At 39.3% G+C, this 21,322-nt stretch overlaps 1 protein-coding gene across 1 annotated transcript in view; it reads right to left on the reverse strand.

Annotated features, from left to right (window-relative positions):
- SNX14 (sorting nexin 14) overlaps positions 1-21,322 on the reverse strand; it is a 1,453,711-nt gene that overhangs the window by 363,583 nt on the left and 1,068,806 nt on the right. The window contains exon 18 of the mRNA XM_044067476.1: positions 3,188-3,307. Within this exon, the coding sequence (XP_043923411.1) occupies positions 3,188-3,307 (120 nt within the window). The remainder of the gene's footprint in view (positions 1-3,187; positions 3,308-21,322) is intronic.

Raw genomic sequence — 21,322 nt, forward strand, 5'->3', positions numbered from 1 at the left:
TACAATATTCCCCAAACATCTAAAATATTAAGTTAACTACAACATTTTAAAGAATTCCTTAATATTCTGAAACGTTTTATATGATGCACACAAGCTTACCATAACTAATCTCTTGTCACCTATGCAGATGTTAAAGCAGCTACATTGATATTTATTACCTTTACTTTATGCAACAGGACATTATTGTAAGTAGAGTTCTTTATTTTATTTTATTTCTTCCTCTTATAACACATTAGCACCCACTCACATGATGTGTGTGTGTATACATCTATATATAAATACTTATCTCTGCTGCAGTCAACTGTTTCCACCTCTGCTTATTTGTTAAGTCTTTAAGCCTTCAGTACGAATTGCAAAATTATTTATACAAATGGAATTTATTATCAAAATCTACACTTATGGTAAGTGTGACATAGCTGTGCTTTGCACCTTCTCCCACCCATCCTACAAGGTTTACTTTCCCAAAGCACCACAGAGCCAGCCCCTCCTCACTTTGTAGGAAGAGGATGTTACATTAGGCTGTTCCTGGTGAAAAAAAAAAAGAGGACAGTAGAGATCCTTTCTCGTCCAAAAGTCTCAAAAAAGTCTTCAAAACTTGTTTAATTAGAATTTTAATGCCTTCTCATCTTGCCACTATAAAGAGAACAGTTGTAGTTGTTAACAAGGAATGCAATGTTCTCAGTAGTACCAAACTTCCTTCTTGCCAGTTCTGACATCAGCATGGGCTAACATTATTCTGTGTCACCCTAAAAAGTATCAACATAGTAATACAAAATACCAGGATTCTCAACGTTTTATCGTGACTTTCAAGGGTAATGTTTCAAATCAGTGTTCTGTTTCATTCACAAAACAGAATAGTTTCTATGACTGTGTATGTCTGAAGAATAAGCAGTCTGAGACTGTAAGGCCTGAAAAGACTTTAATGACTCACAAATATATTGTTGCAAAGTGCATTTATAAAGTCACAGTGAACACTATCACAGAAAATTAGGGACAAAGGAATGGAAATGAATTAGCAATAATTTCAGTGTAAGATGAAAACACTCGTGTATAAGGGGAAAAAAAACTTTTTGCCACTGTCTGAGAGCAAAGAATATGCAAGCTAAAAAAATATAGTGTGTGCCATCCTGGATTAAATCAGTCCCTCCTCAGATTTTTCTTTCCTACCTAAAATAACAGAATGCTTCTGACTGCACTTTTTTGAGAAGCTATAGTTTTGTCTCATAAGTTCCTGGGATGTACAAATGGATGAAATGTTATAAAGCATGAGACATCATCCATATAAATATTTTCCCCCCTGGTGATTTTTAACTCATTAAGCACCATCTAGCAAACTTACATGGAAAAACAAATGCAGTGTTGTCACTTGTCAGTGAGCATATTACATCACGTTCTTATATGTGCGGACATTCTGTAAGAGGATACAGTAGAAAGCTTTCCATAACTAATGAAAACCTCCATAAGGCGAAAACACTACATGGGAAATAACCGTCCTGGAACTTCCTTGTAGCTTTGTATATCATCTTTAATTCATGTTTCCTACTTGCTCGAGCACGCTGTATTGGTTGCATTTTCTTCATGCTTGTTTGCATGTGTTGCACTACTGCTAGATCAGCACTAATTCCTCGAGCCTCAACTCCCTGAAAATCAGTTCACCAACAATGCTGACATTTCTTGATGCACGCACGTTCCTCCTTACAGCAGACTGCTGAACTGCGAAGTATCGTTTTTTTTTTTTTTTTTTTTTTTTTTTAACTGTCCTGGCCAACTTGCAGCTGTAAGTGGGAGGGCGCTTACCCCTCCTACCCCATAGTTCTGGCTTCCAGTTACACTTCAGCAGGGCACCGAGAAGAGTGCAAACTTTGTTAATTAAAATAAATAAAAACTGCGCCCTTTAAGAGGCTGGCCTTTACGGCACCCTAGGCGGTCGCCTAGTTCTCCTATGCCTAAGGCCAGCTGTGATTGTGGTGCATTTGGCAGCTCATCAATCCCCTTTTCCTGTTAATATGCTACTCATACAGTGCTGAGAAATGTAAGAGCAATGACAAAACAAGAACACCTCCATTCTATGGTAGGAAAATTATTAGCAGAAACAAAGCTCTATACACCACAGCCAAGCCTACTACCTCACACAGATTTGTCCCACCCCAACACAGTGATATAGTGATGCTGGCAAACTTCTACCAATGGGAGCTCACACACCACTAGATACCCTCATTACTACATTGTAGTGATGTGCTTAGCTCCACCACCATGACCAGCGACTGTGATATCTATATGAGTCACTGTCAGATAACATGGCAAAAGCACAATGCAGCAAAGTTTTTCTGCTGTACTGTGGATGCACCTTCCTGCTACTCCACACCGTACAGTAGCTGCTGAGATACAGCGGGGGCAGCAATGAATTCAGCTCTGTAGAATTTAGCTCACAGTTGTGTATAATACGCTTCTGTATACAGTTCATAAAGAATGGAGTACATTTTAATACTACTACTACTACTACTATGAGGTGTGATCAATATCTTAACTTGGCAGCATACAAGAAGATGCTGTGTGCATACTGATTTTACACCACTGTGCACTGTTTCTATGAACAGCACTGCACATATTTGACAGCAGGAAAATCAATCACAGGGCATCATTTAATATTCCATAACGACAAGCTCAATAAATGCAATTTTTTATAAATAACACTCACTGCAAGACAGTCTTGTATTGCTCAATACCTTAGAGAGCAAAATAAAAAGCAATTAATTTACATTATTCAGATTACTTGTGAAAAGACATAGCAAAAAGTCCATTTGCAATTATACCAACTGAGAAATGGTCTATTGTGTGCCACTTATATAAATAATATTCAATAAATCCTATTTCTGGGTAACCTAATAGAACACCATTTCCGCTTAGTGCCGTTACTTAACAAGACTGCTCGTCTGCAGTGCTTCTGTAAGAAAATAATGACCATCTTTCTCCCTCTCTTTCTGTTCAGCTATTTCTCTTCACAGTAATTCTTACAATGAAATATACAGAGATAAACATTTCAGTTGCAAAAACAATGAAAGATTATGATGGCCTAAAGGGAGCAATTTAAATACAGTCTGAGGCAAACTTTTTTATTTGCCTTTATGCCTTTTATTCTTTAAGTGTATATACTAATAGCATCAAACAAAGTCTAAACTCTGCTTACCTTTTTATTGTTTTCTGAAGTGGGACTGAGGATGGTCAGTTCAGGCCTGCTAGGTTTGGGTTTTGGCGACTCACAAGAGTTGATAAAGCTCAGGATAAAGGGTTCCAGATGCTGGCCTTTCTGCAATCAAACCAAATTATCAGTAAGACAGTGGCATATTTATTTATTTATTTATTTATAGCATTTTGCTGACAAATTACTGCTCACTGAGCCAACAACAATTTTCCTAGGAAAAGCCAGGATGATATTTTATTAACTAAATAAAATTAGTCTAAAGTATAAGAAAGAATAGTTGTTACCATAATGATAGATGTCTTGCTCTTCTTTGTTGCAGTATTCATAACATGAGGGAGTTCCCCACCATAGGCGACTCAATATCGGCCAGTATACAAAAGACTTCACTACTGTAGGGTGCGTGGTATGTTGCACGTAGGCTCGATCAGACTTCGGCCATAAAACTGATGTACATGACGTACACCATCTTCAGAACTTCTCAGCTGCCAAGTCCAAACTCCAAATTCCAAATTACAGTCTAACTCTGAGTCATTTGCGATTCTTCAAAATTCAGATAAGTGCCCACTGGGTAATTTTTTGACTTTTGGTACTGTCTTTGGTTAGGGTTGATGTCATCCAAGAAAGGAAAGTGCCACTGTGGACGACAAATTCCACACAATGATAGGCACCTCCAGTGCCTGTTCTGCCTAGGCCCAAATCCTAACCACAAAAACTGCTCTATTTTTCAGGCATTTGTCCCAAAGACTTTAAGAAGGAGATTATCCTCCCTAGCTATCTAGCTTCAGAATAAGAGTTTAAAGCTGCTAGCAAAAAGTGCTATGAAGGGATCCCAGGGGCCCAAAGCGAAGTTGACTTTGAAGCAGAAAGCCATGCCTCTGGATACAGACATTTCTCTTGAGACAGAGGACAGCCCAGAGACACGCCTGGTTTACAGTTCAGATCTGCAGGCCAAGCCTGATGTCCAGGTTGCCTTGGATCCAAGCATTAACACGTCTGCAGAGACTGAGCAGACATCTGTCCGATGTCCAAGGGGAACCACGGCTTGTGATTACAGAAGATGCTAAGGAGAATCTACAGATCCTTGTTAGAGAAAAGGTAGATTCTGACCTGACTGAATGTATGCCTACATCAGGCCCTCCTACCCTACATAAAGCAGACCTGCATGGGAAAAAGAAACAAAAAAACAACCACTTTTCTCTACCAAAAGAACATGATAGTGATTGGCAGCAATTCACTCAGGGTCTGTTCAATGTCCTTATGTCACTTAGGCATCCTCCGGGTTTTACAGCGCCCCCACACAGTACTGCCTCTCCACTTAAAAGAACTAGGGAAGATGATATGTCTGAGGAAGAGGCATCTTCAGGGGATGAATCCCTGGTGTACACTTCTCACATCCCTTCCCCCCGGATTATGTCTCTCCCCTGAAGAGGAATCAAATGGTACAGACTCACCAATGGAAGACCAGTCCTTTAGAGACCCCTAGCTAAGATGAGAGACCACTTTAAATGGGATAGCCCCCAAGTATCTGAAGTACAAAAAAGATACTATGACCTACTACAGGTGGAATCACCTAGCCCATCAGCTATCCCCCTCCTGTCTTGCCTGCCTTCTCGATGCTTTTGCCTGAGCCTCACAGACACCTGCCTCCCAAAAAGTCAGACCACTTTTACAAGGTCCCAGAGGACTGCAAGTTTCTCTTCAGATGTCTGCAGACTCTACTATAATTTAAATTGTTGTCCTTCACTATCCTTTTACCATCCGAAAAGGATAGCAGGATCCTGGACAGACTAGGCAAAAAAGTATACACTTCTGCCCCTCTAGCATTCAGGGCCATAAATTACCAAACCCACATGACCAAATTCACTTTAGAACATATGTTCCGACTTTCACAGGTAATTGCAGGCTTACCTGACTCAGAAAATAAAACCTTGGCTATTTCTTTTCTTCGTGTTTCTTCTCATGTAGCACATCACTGCATAAAATGCAGCCATGATGTTGCAGAGGCTTCCACTAGAGCAATTGCCTCTGGATCAGTGATAAGAAAGATTTCTTAGCTAAGACTTCAGCCCTTACCTGAGGACATAAAAGCTAAACTTATGGATGCTTCTCTGGACAATTCTGCCTTGTTTGGACCTGCAGCTGCTAACCTTTTCAAATCACTGCAGGAAAAGGGTAAGGAACTGAAATATATTTTTGTTTTTCCATTACCTAAGAAATTACCCTGCAAAGCCTGTTTTTGTGTACAGACATTCCCATTACATACAGCCCAGAACAGAAAAGAGTGACAGGAGACCACAACAGCCTTGGGCCCCACCAGCAACTCAAACACCTAAGCATCCCTTTCCAGATAAGCAATCCTCTCTGACTGCTTTCCTCCTCCCACCCATATCCCACTTTCCCAGTGCCTATCTCTAGCCCTACCACCCTGAGAAAGCATAACCCAAGATGTCTGGGTCTTTGCAATTGTTCAAAAAGGGTACTAAATGGTGTGTGGGATCAAATACCCTTTTTCAGAGGCATCCCTCAACTGCACAGGGAATAAAACTGCCTTTTTCCCAGAAGTTCTGTTGGAATTACTGAGACAAGGGAAAATCCAGAGTATCCCCAAACATCAAATAAGCAAGGGATTTTATTCCAGATTATTCCTGGTGCCCAGGAAGGAAGGTCCCTGGATACCTATCCTTGACCTGTCCCATCTCAATACCTTCCTAAGAGTACTGACTTTCTGCATGCTGACCCTCCAGACCCTGTTCGCACTCATTCTGTCTCAAGCCTTTATGATTACCCTGGATATCAAAGATGCATATCTACACATTCCCATCCATCCCAAGTACAGGAAGTGTTTACACTTCTCTGGATCATCATGGCATTTTCAATTCTGTGCCTTGCCCTTTGGGCTTTCTACTGCACCAAGGATCTTCACCAAATGCCTTGACCAGTGATTGCCCACTGCAGATTCCAGGGAATACACATCTTTCCATATCTGGGATGACCTTCTCCTTCTAGTTACCTTCACAGAGGAGATGGAATGAAATATTGCCTTTACCATCCATTTTCTACAAAAAGTCAGGGGTTCACCATAAACTTAAAAAAAATCAGTTTTCACCCCCTCACAGGATCAAATTTTCCTAGGGTGCAGGATACAAGTAGATCTTATGAGGGTCTCTTCCCCCTGCCCCAAAAAGGTACAGGACCTCATCTATTACTTCCAAAACATTCTACTGGTTTACTACATTACAGCCAGAGAGTTCGTCAGGGTCTTGGGTCTCATGGCATCCACCATTCCCATGATCCCCTTAGCCTAACTCCACATGAGAAATGGCAACGGGATCTAAAATCAGTTTGGCTGCAGCACCAGCACCCCTTAGTATTCTCCATTCCCTTCATCCCCTGTCTGAAAACAGAACTTTAGTGGTGGATACTGTGACATTCCCACTCTGGGACAGTAATCAAGGAGCCTGAATCCTCACCACTGGCACTGGAAAGGGACATTCACCTGGAACAAAAATGGATACACTCAGTATTTCCAGATGCAGCTCTCTGCATCAAGCACAATTTCCCTTAAGAGCACACAGGGAACACACACAGTCCGGGGTCTGGGTTTCCCCCTCTGTCTAGATCCCCACTAATACTCCCCACTGGCACAGCTGTAGGGCTGAGTCCTCAGCAGAGTGTCCAAGCCAAGTCCTCCAACACCCTCTCCGTGAAACCAGTGCTTTGTGTCCCTAGTCCAAGTAGCTGACACACACACACTTTGAAATTTGATTTTCAGACACACACACACACACACACACACATATACACCTGGAAAAGGCTGGCACAGATTTACTAGCTATGCTCCCTTCTGCCCAGACTATAATGTTGTTACACTAGCACCAGACACCCCAAAGCCAGCTACTCTAAGGCTCTTACAAGGGTACCCAATTATACTAACTGAAATTACTATTAATACAAATGACAGTGTTTGGTCACTGCAGTAAGGCTTCCACGAGTGGCCAAAGTTTCACCAAATAGATGCAAGTCTTCTCAAAGTTTAAAATATTCTCTAAAGAACCAACCACAATGAAAAGTTTAACTATATTTAATAATAAATACAAGACCCTGAAAATACTAAATATCTATTTACAATAAATACCACAATTTCAATCACAGGCAAAATTAAAAATAACACAGGTGGACAGGTTCACACAGATACAGAAAACCAATACTTAACTAATCTCATTAGATTTTCCTGACTGATCTAAAGAATTACTATTCTCTGTTTACTTACTAAAGCAAGCCAAGCTGAAGTAGGTGAGAGATCCTTGTCAGGTTACAAAAACAGGGTGCTCTGAGACCTCAGTCTCACCTACTATTAAACATTATTTTTAATGAACGATTACAAAATGAGATCACATACATCTGGTCATCTGACTTATGGTTCCCATGCTTTCCCTCTTGGCTAGAAGCTGTCATGATTTAGCGTGTAAGTGTCAATAATACACATGGAGAGCCATGCTAAGATCTGCTGCAACTCCTAGAAGTCATAAAACAGTTTCAAACCTCTACGCTTCCAGAGCAGAAATTAGTTCACCCCAAAGACAATGCAGGAAGCTTCCTAGTAAAGACTTTCTCTGGCTGCACTGAGAACTGTAAGGTACAGGCCAGGTAATTTAATTTCAAATTATTTTTAAAGTTTAAGCTTAACCTTTTCTCTTCCAGTATCCTGTTACAATATATACATTTCAAGTTACAATAATCCATGTACATTTCTTCCTCTGTCCAGCAGGACACACTGTTGATACATTTTTAACACAAGCAACTTTACAAATACATTTCCAACACGTGCATCTGTACAGATCAGTTTGATATTCAGACAACATACAATTCTTTACTAAATTCCAGCTAGTTGTGCTGGCATATGTTACACATCCACTGCCCTACTTCACTTGGCAGAGCTGGCAATATCTCACATTGTCACAGATACATCAAGTGTCGCCTAACCCAGGACAACCCTAACACCCTCCTGCTCCTCGTCAAGATAATCTGCACAGCCACCTCAATCCTAGGTAGGGGAGCAACTTTTGGCCCCCTAAGAATACAAGGGATCTGGTCTCCCTCTCAAGTGAAGGAACACATCAAAGTAAGGGAGATGCAGGCACTGCTATTAACCATGCAACCATGCCACCCCTTATTACAGCCAGGACCTCTGAAGTTGTTCACAGACAATATGACAGTTCTCTGGTATGTCAACAAATGGGGGGAGGTGGACCAAATCCTATCCATTATGCAGACTGGTTATTCAGGCTTGGCAACTGACAGTAACATTCCAGGTAACCCTTCGGACAGTGTACATTCCATCCTCTCAAAATTATATAGCAGATTACCTGAGCAGGTCTCAGACACCATCCCATGAATGGATGCTTCAAAGAGATGTGTTTCTAGACACTGTCCACCAGTGGGGTATTCCTCAAACAGACCTTTTTGCCTCCCCTGTGAACAGACAACTTCCACAGTTTTGTGCTAGACAGACCCATCCTCTGGTCTGGAAAGTGGATGGCCTTTCTTTCTCTTGGAAGATGATGCTTCTATATGCATTCACTCCCTTCCCCTCATACCAAATGTCCTGTCCAAACTTCAGCACGACAAACTAAAAATATCTTGCTGGTGACCCCTTTTGGGCAAGACAGCACTGGTTCCTCTCCTCCTGCATTTAGCCAAGGGCAATCACCACAAGTTACCTCACAGAGTGGACCTCCTCACATAACACAAAGGGATCTTCATCCATCCCCACCTGCTGACTCTTCAGTTGACCTTGTGGGTAATAAGGTACTAAGTCTGAGGACATGCTCACAGTCCTGCAAGAGGTCAGGAAGCTAAATGATAGAAAATCTTACTTAGCAAAATGGAAGAGATTTTCAATCTGGTGCCTGAAATGAAATCAGGACCAATTAACAGTGGAAATTCCCCTGTTTTTTGACTTATTTGCATGAATTGCTCAACGCTGGTTTGGCTGACTCTTCAGTAAAAGCTCATATGTCAGCCATATCTACCTGTCTGCTTTGATCTCTCCCCTTAGCTAGCAGATTTGAGGCAAAACAATTTCTTAAAGACATCTTACACATTAAGCCTTCTAGGAAACCTGTTCTGCCTCCCTGGGACCTTAACTTTGTTTAGGAAAAGCTGACTCTCCCACCCTTCAAGTCAGCTTCCTCAGCTTCTCTTCAGCACTGTTCCTGTAAAACTGTGTTACTTCTAGCCTTAACTTCAGCCAGACTAGTGTCTGAGCTACAGGCCTTTATGGTATCTCCACCCTTCCTAGACTTCCACAAAGACAGGTGTATCCCTGCACACAAACCCCTCATTTATGCCCAAGGTAGTCAATGATACATCTCAAAATCAGTCCATATACTTAGCTACTTTTTTCCCTTCTCCCCAGAATACTAGTAAGAGAGTTCTCCATACTTTGGACGTCCGCTGGCAACTCAGATTTTATTTGGATAAAACCAAGGCTGTTAGAAAGTCAGCACAGGTTTTTGCTCCTTGTCACCACAGGGCCCTGGAATTGGCTGTGTCCAAGAAGACTACTTCCTCCTGGATTTCCAAGACGATTTCCTTCTACTACACTCACCATAGTAAGACTCTCCATTTCCCTGTTAGGGCTCATTCCACAAGAACTTTTGCCTCATCTGGGGCCTTTTTCAAGAGATTGGACACTAATTCAATTCTTGAAGTAGCTACATGGACCCGAGTCCATACCTTAACCAAACACTATAAATTAGATGTAATTTCTAAATCTAGAGCAGGATTTGCTAGAGCCATACTGCAGAGCTTCATGGAAAGCTCCTCAGCTACTCCCCCCTCCCTTACTTCATGAGCTTTGGTATTCTCCCTCATGTAACAAATACTCCAACAGATGAATAGAAGAACATAGAATAGTTGTATAAAATCTTTCCATAATGATATATGTCCCTCTCTTCTCTGTTGCAGTATTCCTGTTCCTCCATCCTTCCCCCTGGACTTGCTTCTTATTGGATGATTCTTACCTGACTTCCTTAGGCTGGCATTTCTCCTGGGGCAGTCAGTTCTGAGGATGGTGCGTGTGTAGTATGGCCATTGTCCAATCAGCCTATGTGCGACATGCCATGCACCCTACAGTATTAAAGTCTTTTGTATACTGGCCAACGTTACCTTAACTTTAGATCCTTGAGATTGATGGCTTCATCAAGGCAGTCTTCTGTAGAAATGTCTTCAAGAATGTTGAAAAAGCTACTTGGCAAAATCTTTGCAGCAGCACTACCAATATACCATTATCTCTTTTTGTTCAGAATATCTACTTTCGTCAGTTATACTGGTAAACCATCTGTAAAAAGGAAAGGTGGACACCCCCTACTTCTGCTCATTCCTGAACAAAACTAAAAGAAAAGGGCAGGGTAAATGTCTCCCAATTCAGAACTCTAACTGCAAAAGACCATAACAGAGAATGAAAGGATGGATTTCTGTCATGATGGTCTATCATGCATAAAATTGAAAGTTGTAGTAGGTGTTATATAATGAAACGACTGTCCTTCAAGGTTCTGGATAACCAGGGCAATATTCTATAGGATGTGAGGAACTGCTGAATCAAATGAGTAGTTAGGGAAAATGTGGGTTCAATTACAGGAACTTAAGGATGTGCTGTCCTAATCCCACTTTTCCCCTTGATTTACTGTCCAGACTAGAATGAAAGATGAAGGAATAAGCAGCAGTCAGGATCATAAGAGTACTCCATAAAGCATGCAGTCAAAGATGTTATTACTTAAGGAACAAAATCTTTGACCATCCCCCATTCCAAGGGTCTCCCAGCCAATGAACAGCAAATGGAAGTATATAACTAATCCAAGACGACACTGTCACATAATCAGAGATCTCCAGTCTACCATTAGGTAAAGGAAGAAACAAATGTTTAGATTTCCTAATCCCTGAGGTACGTTGCAAATAAAATGATGTGTCTTATGTTCATCCAACTTGTCTAGTAAGGATTCTCAAGGGTAACATTTTGCTTAAAAATAAACTACAAATATGAAATGTGTTGTTTAAAGTTGACTCGTACATAACCTTTGGGAACAATGAAAGATTAGTTCTCAGTGGAACTTTATTCTAGTTGACAGTAATGACAGGTTCTTCATATCATGATGTGAAGATCTAAGATCTAAGATCTTCCTATTTGAAGTAATTGCTACCAGAAACAATATTTTCCAGGACAGAAAACTTAAGGGCACAGGAAATAAAATGATGAAAAGATAAGGGCATTTTTTTCAAAAGCAGGACTACCAGTGTGGATGTTTGTGCAGGCAAAGAACCTATAGGCAAAGGTGTCCCAGCTTGCACAACTAGAATACGACCTAGCACTATTCACCCACTAACAAAAATCACTACCACCTTACGATCTCTTTCTAAGAAAATCTGCCATTTCATCACTGGCTTCCCTCAGCATGATCATCACTGCAACTTCTCAAAAAAGGCAAAATGGCTCCCCATTCAAGGGTAGAGACAACCTCCTCCTTATCTTATTTCTCATAAAAATCCTCTGCCAAGCACCCCACCCCACCTAACTACGAGACTAACTAAACTACATCCAACCTACACTACAATCTAAGCAGCCAATTAACTAAAGGCCCTTCTCTCATAACACCATCCACTAAACTATTCCACAAACCCCTTTTTCTTCTGTTCTTGCCCCTAAACTGCATCACCTGATCTTACTGAACTCAGAACTACAAATAGTTCAGACATCTGTTCAATGTTTAAGGTGTTTGCCTTACAAACACAAGGTGCAGGGTTTGAGTCTCACAAGGGATAATTGGCTCGGCTTTAAATGGCTCTCAAAGGCAGTTAGCGTAGTACTAATCTATGAAATTTATGAAATAGGGTAAAATAAATGATCTTTATGAAAAGAAGGGAGGGATTCCCATAGTTTGGGACCAAGGACTGAGAAAGCATGCCTTGTGCTTAGTTTGGGGGGGTTGTGTAGGAGAGGACAGGAGTGCTTAAGATGTCTAAGGATGAATATCAGTGCATCTCTAAACAGTCTGGAAGCTAGTGGAGGGAAGGTGTCATTCCTGACTAGTTTAAATAGGTAAGAGGCAAGTAGAAAATTCAGCACTTTGTTTCACAGGCAGCCAGTTAGCTTTTTCAATGGTTCTGCAGTGGGGTTAATTTCTTGTGGAGAGGGTGATGAATCTGCAAATGGTATCTGAAATGGACTGAGTGGTAGATATATTTATTTTAGAAGCTACAACAATTAGTAGGAGGAAGTATTCTAGCTACGCCAGTAATATATCTTTACATATAGCATTTCTACAGAGTCTGGATAGAAAAAGGGAAATACAATTAGCCCAGAATAGGAGAGAGCTGTTTTTTTGTGTATAGTCCAGATGGAGTTGGAAATTTAGGAAGGGGTCCAACCAAATCCCTAGGTACTTGAATGAAGAGATATTTTCAATAGTTTTATTAAGATGATCAAGGATTTTTAGAGGTCTGGAGATAGAAGTGAGCTTTTACTTAGTGCCAAATAGCATTGTTTTTGTTATAGAGGAATTTAGTAGTAATTGTTTATCATGGACCCACTGATTAAGGGCATGAAAATCAGCCTGAAGTTTGAGTTTGACAGACAAGACAGACTGGCTGGAGTAGGACAGAACCATGTCATCAGCATAAGGCAGGACAGGGAGATGCAGGGCAAGTCAAAAGGAAGTTTATCAATGTAGATAAAAAAGAGGAATGGTGCCAGAATAGATGCTTGGGGGAACACCTTTCTGCAGAGGCACTGATGTAGCAGTAGATGAAATAAAATTAACTGAAAAGTGGCGGTTAGAGGTGTTTTTTGAACCAGGGCAGTGTGTCATCCCTAATGCCTATTTCAGTGAGATAGTCTAGATGAACAGAGTATTAAAATGATCAAGGGCTCTGGGTCAGTAAAAATTGTTCTAGTAATTAGGCCTTTGTCCATTCCAAGAAAAATGTTGACATCAAATGTCCAGACAGCTGTGAATGTACTGTGAACAGACCAAAAGTCATGCTGCTTTTGAGAGAGAAGATGGTACTGATTGATATATCATGTGAGTTGGAAATAACTTATTTTTTCCAGAATCTTTCCTAAGGTAGGGAGAATAGAAATGGGTTGAACATCTGATGGACAGGAGGGATTGGGTTTCTTAGGCAGAGGTTTTACAATGGCATTCTTCCAGGTATGAAGCATAACATTAACAGAAATACACACATTATAGATGTCTTTCAATAGTGTTGTCTCCACAGTGATAAATATACCATGGGTGAAGGTTTACAGTACCATGGGGACTATCTAAAGTTCAATCTGTTCAAGTAGAGGGTAGATGTCCTTGGATGTGATGGTTCTGAAGTCGAATGAAGGGATGTATGAAGAGGAGATGGGTATGTCAGATGCAGACTGTCATTGGCTATAGAAAGAGCTGGGAAGCTTGCTGAAATAAGAAAAGAAATTACACACACAAAGTTGACAGGATGTGAAATTCATGGAGGTAAGGCTCTTTCATCCTGTAAGATGGTCAGTCTCTTTCTAGAAGTTTTTGGGTGATTTTATTAGTGAGGTTTGGTAAGATTTCATCAAGTGGCTTTTATGACGACGTATAACCTGCTTAGCACGGTTGTATAACTGGGTGCAACGCTGTCCATTTATAGTGGTAGGAAGTGCTTTCGAAGAATGCTATGCCCTGTCCCTGAGTTGTACAAAGCTTTAAACTTTTAGTTTAATCAGCTGTTATCTTTAGGTTTGTATAGTGTTTGGATTACTGGTAAGCATGAGTTTTGCAGGTCAGTCACTATGGAGCTGATTAGTTCCACAGCAGTATTGGGACAGGTGAGTTTAAAAGTGGTGACAAGTCAACTAAGGGGTCTGTCTATTTAAGATTGTTAATATTATTCCCATGTAACCCGGGTTGAACCTGGAAATGGCCAAATCTGAATAGTGCTCTACTCTGCTGATCAAAATTAAATAAATTAAACAAATGAATAAATATCCATTACAGAAAAAGGGATCCTGGCTGGTAGTTTAAAGTTGTTTATTAAATGCCTAAAAATTCAAGGACATTTAATTGCATCACATTTTGTCTTTTAAATGGTCAAGGGAAATTGGAATTGCATACTAATGAACCTTGATAAAGAAATAAAACCTGAAATTGCATAGTGATGAATCTTGATCACAGAGCTAATCCATATGGAAACTTTCATTCTAACAGGGGTTATACAACTATATTCCTTTCCAGCAAGCAACAGAATCTGTAAGACCTGATCCAAACTCTCAAACTTAGCAAAAGCTGTGTGTTCTCAAGCCATGTATGTAAATACAGGTGCTATGAATTTAGAAAATCTCTGACGGCTGTGGAGAGTAGAATTGGTTCAGGGAGTGAGAAACTCCGCACAAATGACAAAGCTGAAAAAATCATATGTGACTTTGCCAAGTTGCTTTAGCTATAATTAACTGTATACAATTCCTAAGTGCATATATCACCTCTTCCTGATTCAGTTTGAGGATAGTAAAGGAGTAACTGAACTTCTCCAAGATGGGACAAATCTATGACCATAATTAGCCAGGATTTGGTTTTGGATTTCAAAAATCAGGCAAGTGCAACTTGCAACTATAAAATTATGCATCTGAGAGCCCCATAGGAAGTTTGTATTAGAGTCAAGAAATAATGGAGGATATGTAGGGTTGTTAGAAACTCCTGGAAAATATTAGTAAAGGAATTACCGTTCAACAACTTTCAATATTGCACAGTTCCAAATGGAGCCTGCTGAAAGACAGCAGGGGAACTACAGTCCCTTCTTACTACTTTTTTTAAACAAGAATTATCTTTATTAAATTATCACTTATGACATAGGCAATTCATACATTTATATAAACGAAAACAAACCATATTGACATAGTCTTAGCAGCAAGCATTTTACATCACAGACTATACTTAAAAGCTACCCCATCATTGTCAAACATTATATAGCTCATTCAAATCCTGCCTTCTTTTAAATCTCATTCCTCCCCTATATGTACTGTTCCCAAAGTTCCCATTGTTTCCTATGTAAGTTGCGGCTACCCTTTTCTAAAGATCCCAATTCCAGTTGTTTTCTCTCTGTTACTATATTCAATACTTCAAGTATAGTTGGTTTAGAGTTTAGACTTTGATTTCCATTTTCTAGTGGCTGCTTTTTTGGCAGCCACCATAATTAGACTCAGCAAGGTCTTATTATGTCTAGGAAATTCCAATTCTGTATCATAGCTCAGAAAAATTATTTCCCTAGATACACCATTGATCACCCAGCATCTCTGATACAGTATTCTGCAAGGAATCTTTAAAGTCTGCCAGCTCATTGCACTCCTAGAAAAATATGTTCCCAATTACGTCTTTCTTCCCCATCACATCTGCAACATTTGTTCTTTACCTTAGGAAAAATTATCTTTGGAGTCTACTTGGTGTATAAAAAATATGTAAACATTTCCAAGCAAAAATCCTAAATTTTCTAGATTTTGTTGCACATTTGGGAGACAACAAATACCCCCATTGTTTCTTTGTGAACTACTTATTGAATTTCTCTTCCTGATCTTTTCTTGTCTCCTCTGACTGATTCTTACAGTTATGCAACATTTTGTACGCTCTACTAATCATTCATTTTTAATGGCAGCTTCTTTTCTAGATTCTACTAAAAACTCTTAACAGTGCTGGTCTTTCATTTAAGATCCCCCCTTATTTCTTTCTCTTTGCCTATATTCTGACATCAATCCTTGATAGGGAAGGCAATGTCTAACCTACAGTCCAAATACATTCTTGACTTCTTCCAATAATAATACCATTCCCTTTCTAGTTATTTGCTCCCAATACCTTGGTTCTTTTGCCAGTTTTCTCCAATAAATTCCAGTCCCCTCTTGCCTCTTGTCTGTATCCCTAACTGTTGTCATCCCTATAAGCAAAATCTCCTTTCTCTATTTCTGTGTTGGCTTAGTTCTTAGAATACTTTCTGCTACTTTATGCGTATAATATTCTGTGTGATTAATGTTATTCTCCTCTAGAGGTCTGCATCCAAAATCCCAGTCTCTCCTTGTTTCTTGAGTTCCTCCCTGTTTCATCATCATCCCTTTTCACTTTGAATTATAGGTTTCTATCTGTGCAATGTATAGGAGCCTTAATTGTGTAGCTCTGAAATATCCCTTCAAATTGGGCTTCCCAATCTGCCTTGCTCTACTGGAAAAATCAGCTTATCCCACTTGATTCTTGCCGTCTTCCCCTTCCAGAAGAAATCCTTCAGCTCTTTATTAATTGCTATCCACAGCTTCTCCACTGGTTGATAAAAAATATGCCTGACCTGTGTATAAGACTATAAGGGACTAAAAGCAATTAACGTCTTGTATCTTACTAGCTTCCAATTTTTCAGTTTTAGTATTATCTTTTGTTTAGTCACATCCCACATATCCATAGTTACCACATCAGAACCATTATTAATCCATACTCTTAAATACTTAATTTTATCACGTCCCTGTAAATATGGAAATTGCTGATCCACTTCGTGTATGGGTACATAATATACTGCTATTGTCTTTGTTTTAGCGTCATTAATTTTGCATCCCAAAAAGATTACACTGTAATGTCCTTTTCTGGTTCTGTCAGGTATAAATTAATATCATTTGCAAATAGAGCCAGCTGTTCTTGACTACCATGCCAATTATATCCTTGAATTTCGGAGTCCCTTTTTTCTTTGCCAGTGGTTCTAAATGTAATGTAAATAACAAAGGGGAAAGAGGACACCCCTGCCTGGCTTCACTGCTCAATAAGAAATTATCAGAGAGGAACTCACCCATTTTAATTTTTGCCTTTGATCCCTCATATATTCTCCTAATCAACCTTATAATTTTATCAGGGAATGCAAATGCTTCCATTGCCCTGCTGATAAAGTCCCAGCTTACTCTGTCAAATTCCTTTCTCTGCATCAAGACCCACCACCAACAGTGGTATTTTCTTACATTCCACTTCCCTCTGGATCATCAATGTTCTGTTAATGTTGTCAAATGTTGGTCTCCCCTCCACAGAACCACAATGATCCATATCTATCAATTTGGCATCACATTTGCCATTCTTTAGCCATTACAGACAAACACTTTATAATCATGGTTTAATATTGAAATGTGCCTGTGTAAAGCTGGATCTGATGGATCTTTACCCTCTTTAGGTATTACAGCTACCACTGCTTTCTTCCAAGATGTTGTCACTTCCCTCCTCATAAAATACTGTTAAACAAGCCTTATACATCTTTATCATTTTTCCCTCCTAGCTTCAAAACTTCCACAGGAATACCATCTATTCCTGGGGACTTTCCTGTAGATTGGTTATGCATTACCATTTTATCTCATCTCCTATCCTGTTAGTAATTGAGCCTCATCTACCTCTTTCATAAACATTGCCATTTGTATCTTTTATTGATTTCCATATTTCTCTGCTTTATACAGACTTTCACAGAATTTCTGAAATATTTCTAATACTTCTACAGGGTCTCTTGTCATCTTCCCTGTTATAGGCTCCCTAAGCTTGGTGACAGCCCTTTCTACTTTCTGTTGCCTGAGTTGTTATGCTAAAGGTTTTGCACTATAGAGTTTTCAAAAAAATAGTTGCCTAACAGCAAACTTTCTGAACTCATGCATATTACTGAAGTAATCCCTTATTTTCTGTTTAGCATTTTGCAGCTGCTCCTCTTCTTGTTTTATGGGATTCCCCCTATTTTGCAATAGTTCAACATTTGCCAGTCCCTCTAAATAATTTTTGGTACTTCTTAGCCATAGCTCCCTTTTATTTACACACCATTTTTAATCTCCTCTTTAATTTATCCAATAACTAGCTATATTTTCAGAAGAAATTTCTATCTTCTCCAATAGCTCCTGAATAATTTTCACTACCCATTCCTTAAATTCCTCTCTTTTCAACAGATAAGTGGGAAAGCACCCACGTCTCATTTTGATTGCATTATCTTGTGTTTTTCCTTTAGTTATTATTGGTGCATGATCTGAAACAGTTATTGGGTGCATATCAAGACCTTCAATTAAATGCACATGATCCTGTTAAACATAAATTCGGTCAAGTCTAGCCCAGTTTTTGTATCTTGGGGAATAATATGTAAATTCACTCTGAAGTCCTAGTACTGAATTCACATCTTCCATGCCAAATATCTTCAAAAATCATCTACCCTCCTTTGTTATATTTTCCCTTCTGGACCACCCAGATACATCTTCACTATTGCAAATCAAATTCTAGTCCCCACCTATAAGTAATATTCCTTGATGAAAGCTGATTATTTTTCCCAGAATTTTCTTAAGCTCCATTAAATTAGTTTTATGTGAAATATAAATACATACCAGTGCAATCTTCCTCCCTTGCCAGTAGCCCCTTAGTGCTACAAATCTAAATTCTTTTTTTTAACCTCTTTTATCACTACTGGAACTCCTCTTGCAATTAAAAAAAGTACTCCTCTTATCCTTTGCCCCAGGTATTCTGCTGAATAACCATTCTGAAAACCTTTATCAAATTCACAAGTTCACGTCTTCCCAAGTGCGTCTCATGTAGCATAGCTTTTTGCACAATACATTTTTAATATACTTTACTACTCTTTCTTTTTTGTATTTATCTATGGGACCATTGACATTTAAAGACATTACAGAAAGCATCATTTTCTTAAAATGTTATTATTCCCACCTTTTATGGATAACTTTTTTGTTAAACGTCTAGTTCCAGCTTTTGTGTTACATGCATACCCTGTTTGGTAGGTTGATCTTTTAAACAGTTGTTTCTTGTCATATTCATTTAAGCCAATGTGACATCTTACAAAACTTTTTCTTTTACAGAAAACCCTAAATAAACACCCCAATATCCCCTAAAACTTAAGTTAATAACACTGAAAACTATTTACATTTTCAAATATTGAAGTTTTATCCTCTTAATAGGAACAAATGTTCCAAACTGATAGCCACACTCGGACTTGCGTTAACCTAAAAGAAAGGTCATCCATGCTAAAAAGCATTGTGTAGCCTATGCTTGTACTAAATGCTATCTGGTTTTGTCTTGTCTTTCAGCTGGAAAAACAACTGAGTGCTTTCAGAAAACTTCATCTCCCAGCCATTTCTCTTTATCAGATTGTTTCCTAGAGACATGAGAACCAGATACAAAACTGTTAAGCATACATTTATTTACTAGAAAAAAGCCTTATAAATTCAATATTATCTTTCATTTACTTGCTTTCCTTTTAAAACTTGTTACTAGATCAAGCTAAAGGGCCTTAATCCAGACATTCTCCTATGCAAGAAAGAGAAAAAACACACTCATTTTTCTTTTGTCATGCTCTTTTAACCAGAGTTTTCTTCTTCTTTTAACACTGTAGTGCCTACATTTCTTAAAACTGAACAAGGACAAAGAAAAAAGAAAAAAGAAAAAAATTAGGAGAACCTATTTATATTAGTAGCCCCATTACACTTAAAATAACTGAGAAAACTTTACTTTATAGCATGCAGAGAAAATTATAACTATTAAAATAGTACCATTAAGAAAAAAATATATTTTAATTACAGTTAACTTTCTCCCTCCTTTTCCCCTCTCCTAAGTATTTTTCCAAAAATGAATGGCATGAAGCACGGCATATGCTTTAGAGTCCCCTACACGTTCAACAAAGTCCAAAAAGTTGCAATATTTCCAGTTTTTCTTGTTCTGTCATGTGAGAGAGAACTTCTTCCATTTTTTTCCAGCCTTTTGTTGTTTGAGTTGATATACTAAATCAGTGTTTATTTTAATCAGGTCTGTGCAGTTGTCTTATACTTTCCTCTAGGTTACGGAAGTCATGTCTGAAGCTTGCACTGCTTTTTTTGCTGAACCGCTGCAGTAGTTTTCCCAGTCAGTGTTTGTTCCTCACCTTTTGTAGCTGATTTTCCTTCAGGTCCTCTGTACTTCTTTCTTCCTGGCATCCAGGCAGTGCACTTACTAGCCGGTTACTGAAATTTACCCAAAAGCACAGGTCCACTGTTGTCTCTGCTAAATTTCTGTTTTAACACTGGGAGAAAAAGAAGTTACGTACTCACCATAATATTCCATCTGACTAGTTGTACTTCATTTGTCTTCAATCAAGTTTGCTGACTAACAGGTATCATATACCCGAACCAATATCACCTTATCATAACAGGAATCTCCGTGACACTCCTGTTCGTGGATAGAGTCAAGGACCATATACTTTATACAAAGCTAAACACAGCCTACATCCATGATAAGGTCAGAGGGAAGGAGCGGGGGAAGGTTGAAGACAAATGAAGTACAACTATTCAGATGTAACGTTATGGTGAGTACATAACTTCATTATCTGAAGCAGTTTACTTCATTCGATCTTCAACCTGTTGGTCAGAGTCCCCAGCTATCATAAATTCCTGGGTGGCCCTCATGGAAGGATATTCCAGAGCACTGCAAAGCCAAAGGATGCTCTATTCTGAGACATAATATCCAACTTGTAATGAGAAATGAAGGTATGAGATGAGGACCAAGTAGCTGGTGAGCATATATCATCCAGACACACCCAAGACCAGAAGGCAGCTGATGTAGCCATAGATCGGGTGGAATGTGCCTTCACTTGTCCTGGCAGGGACCTACATTTCACCTTGTAGGCTCAAGCAATGCACAAGGAAATCCAGCAAGCAACTGTTACCTTGGAAACTGGCTTGCCTAAAAAAGGTTTAGCATAAACCAAGAATAACTGGTCAGATTTGCGAAAAGGTTTCGACCTATGTAAATAAAATCTCAGTTGTCTATGAACATCAAGCAGATGCAACTTGTATTCCCCTTTGTTCTGGAAACTAGGGAAGAAAACTGGTAAAGTTATCATCTGGTTAATACTGGCTTCTGAGGCCACATTTGGAAGAAAGGATGGATTAATACAAAACAACACTCTATCCTTGTGAAAGATCACATAAGGCACTTTAATAGAAAGAGCTTGAAGCTCTGACACTCTTCTAGCTGAGGTAATGGCCACCAAGAAAGCAATTTTCCATGTCAAAAACTGTAGATCAACTGAAGCTGCAGGTTGGATGGGTGTAGAAACCAATGCCTGTAAGAC

The sequence above is a fragment of the Protopterus annectens genome, chromosome 1.part0 (genome assembly GCF_019279795.1).
Source record: "Protopterus annectens isolate FY-2018-M chromosome 1.part0, PAN1.0, whole genome shotgun sequence".
NCBI lineage: Eukaryota > Metazoa > Chordata > Ceratodontiformes > Protopteridae > Protopterus > Protopterus annectens.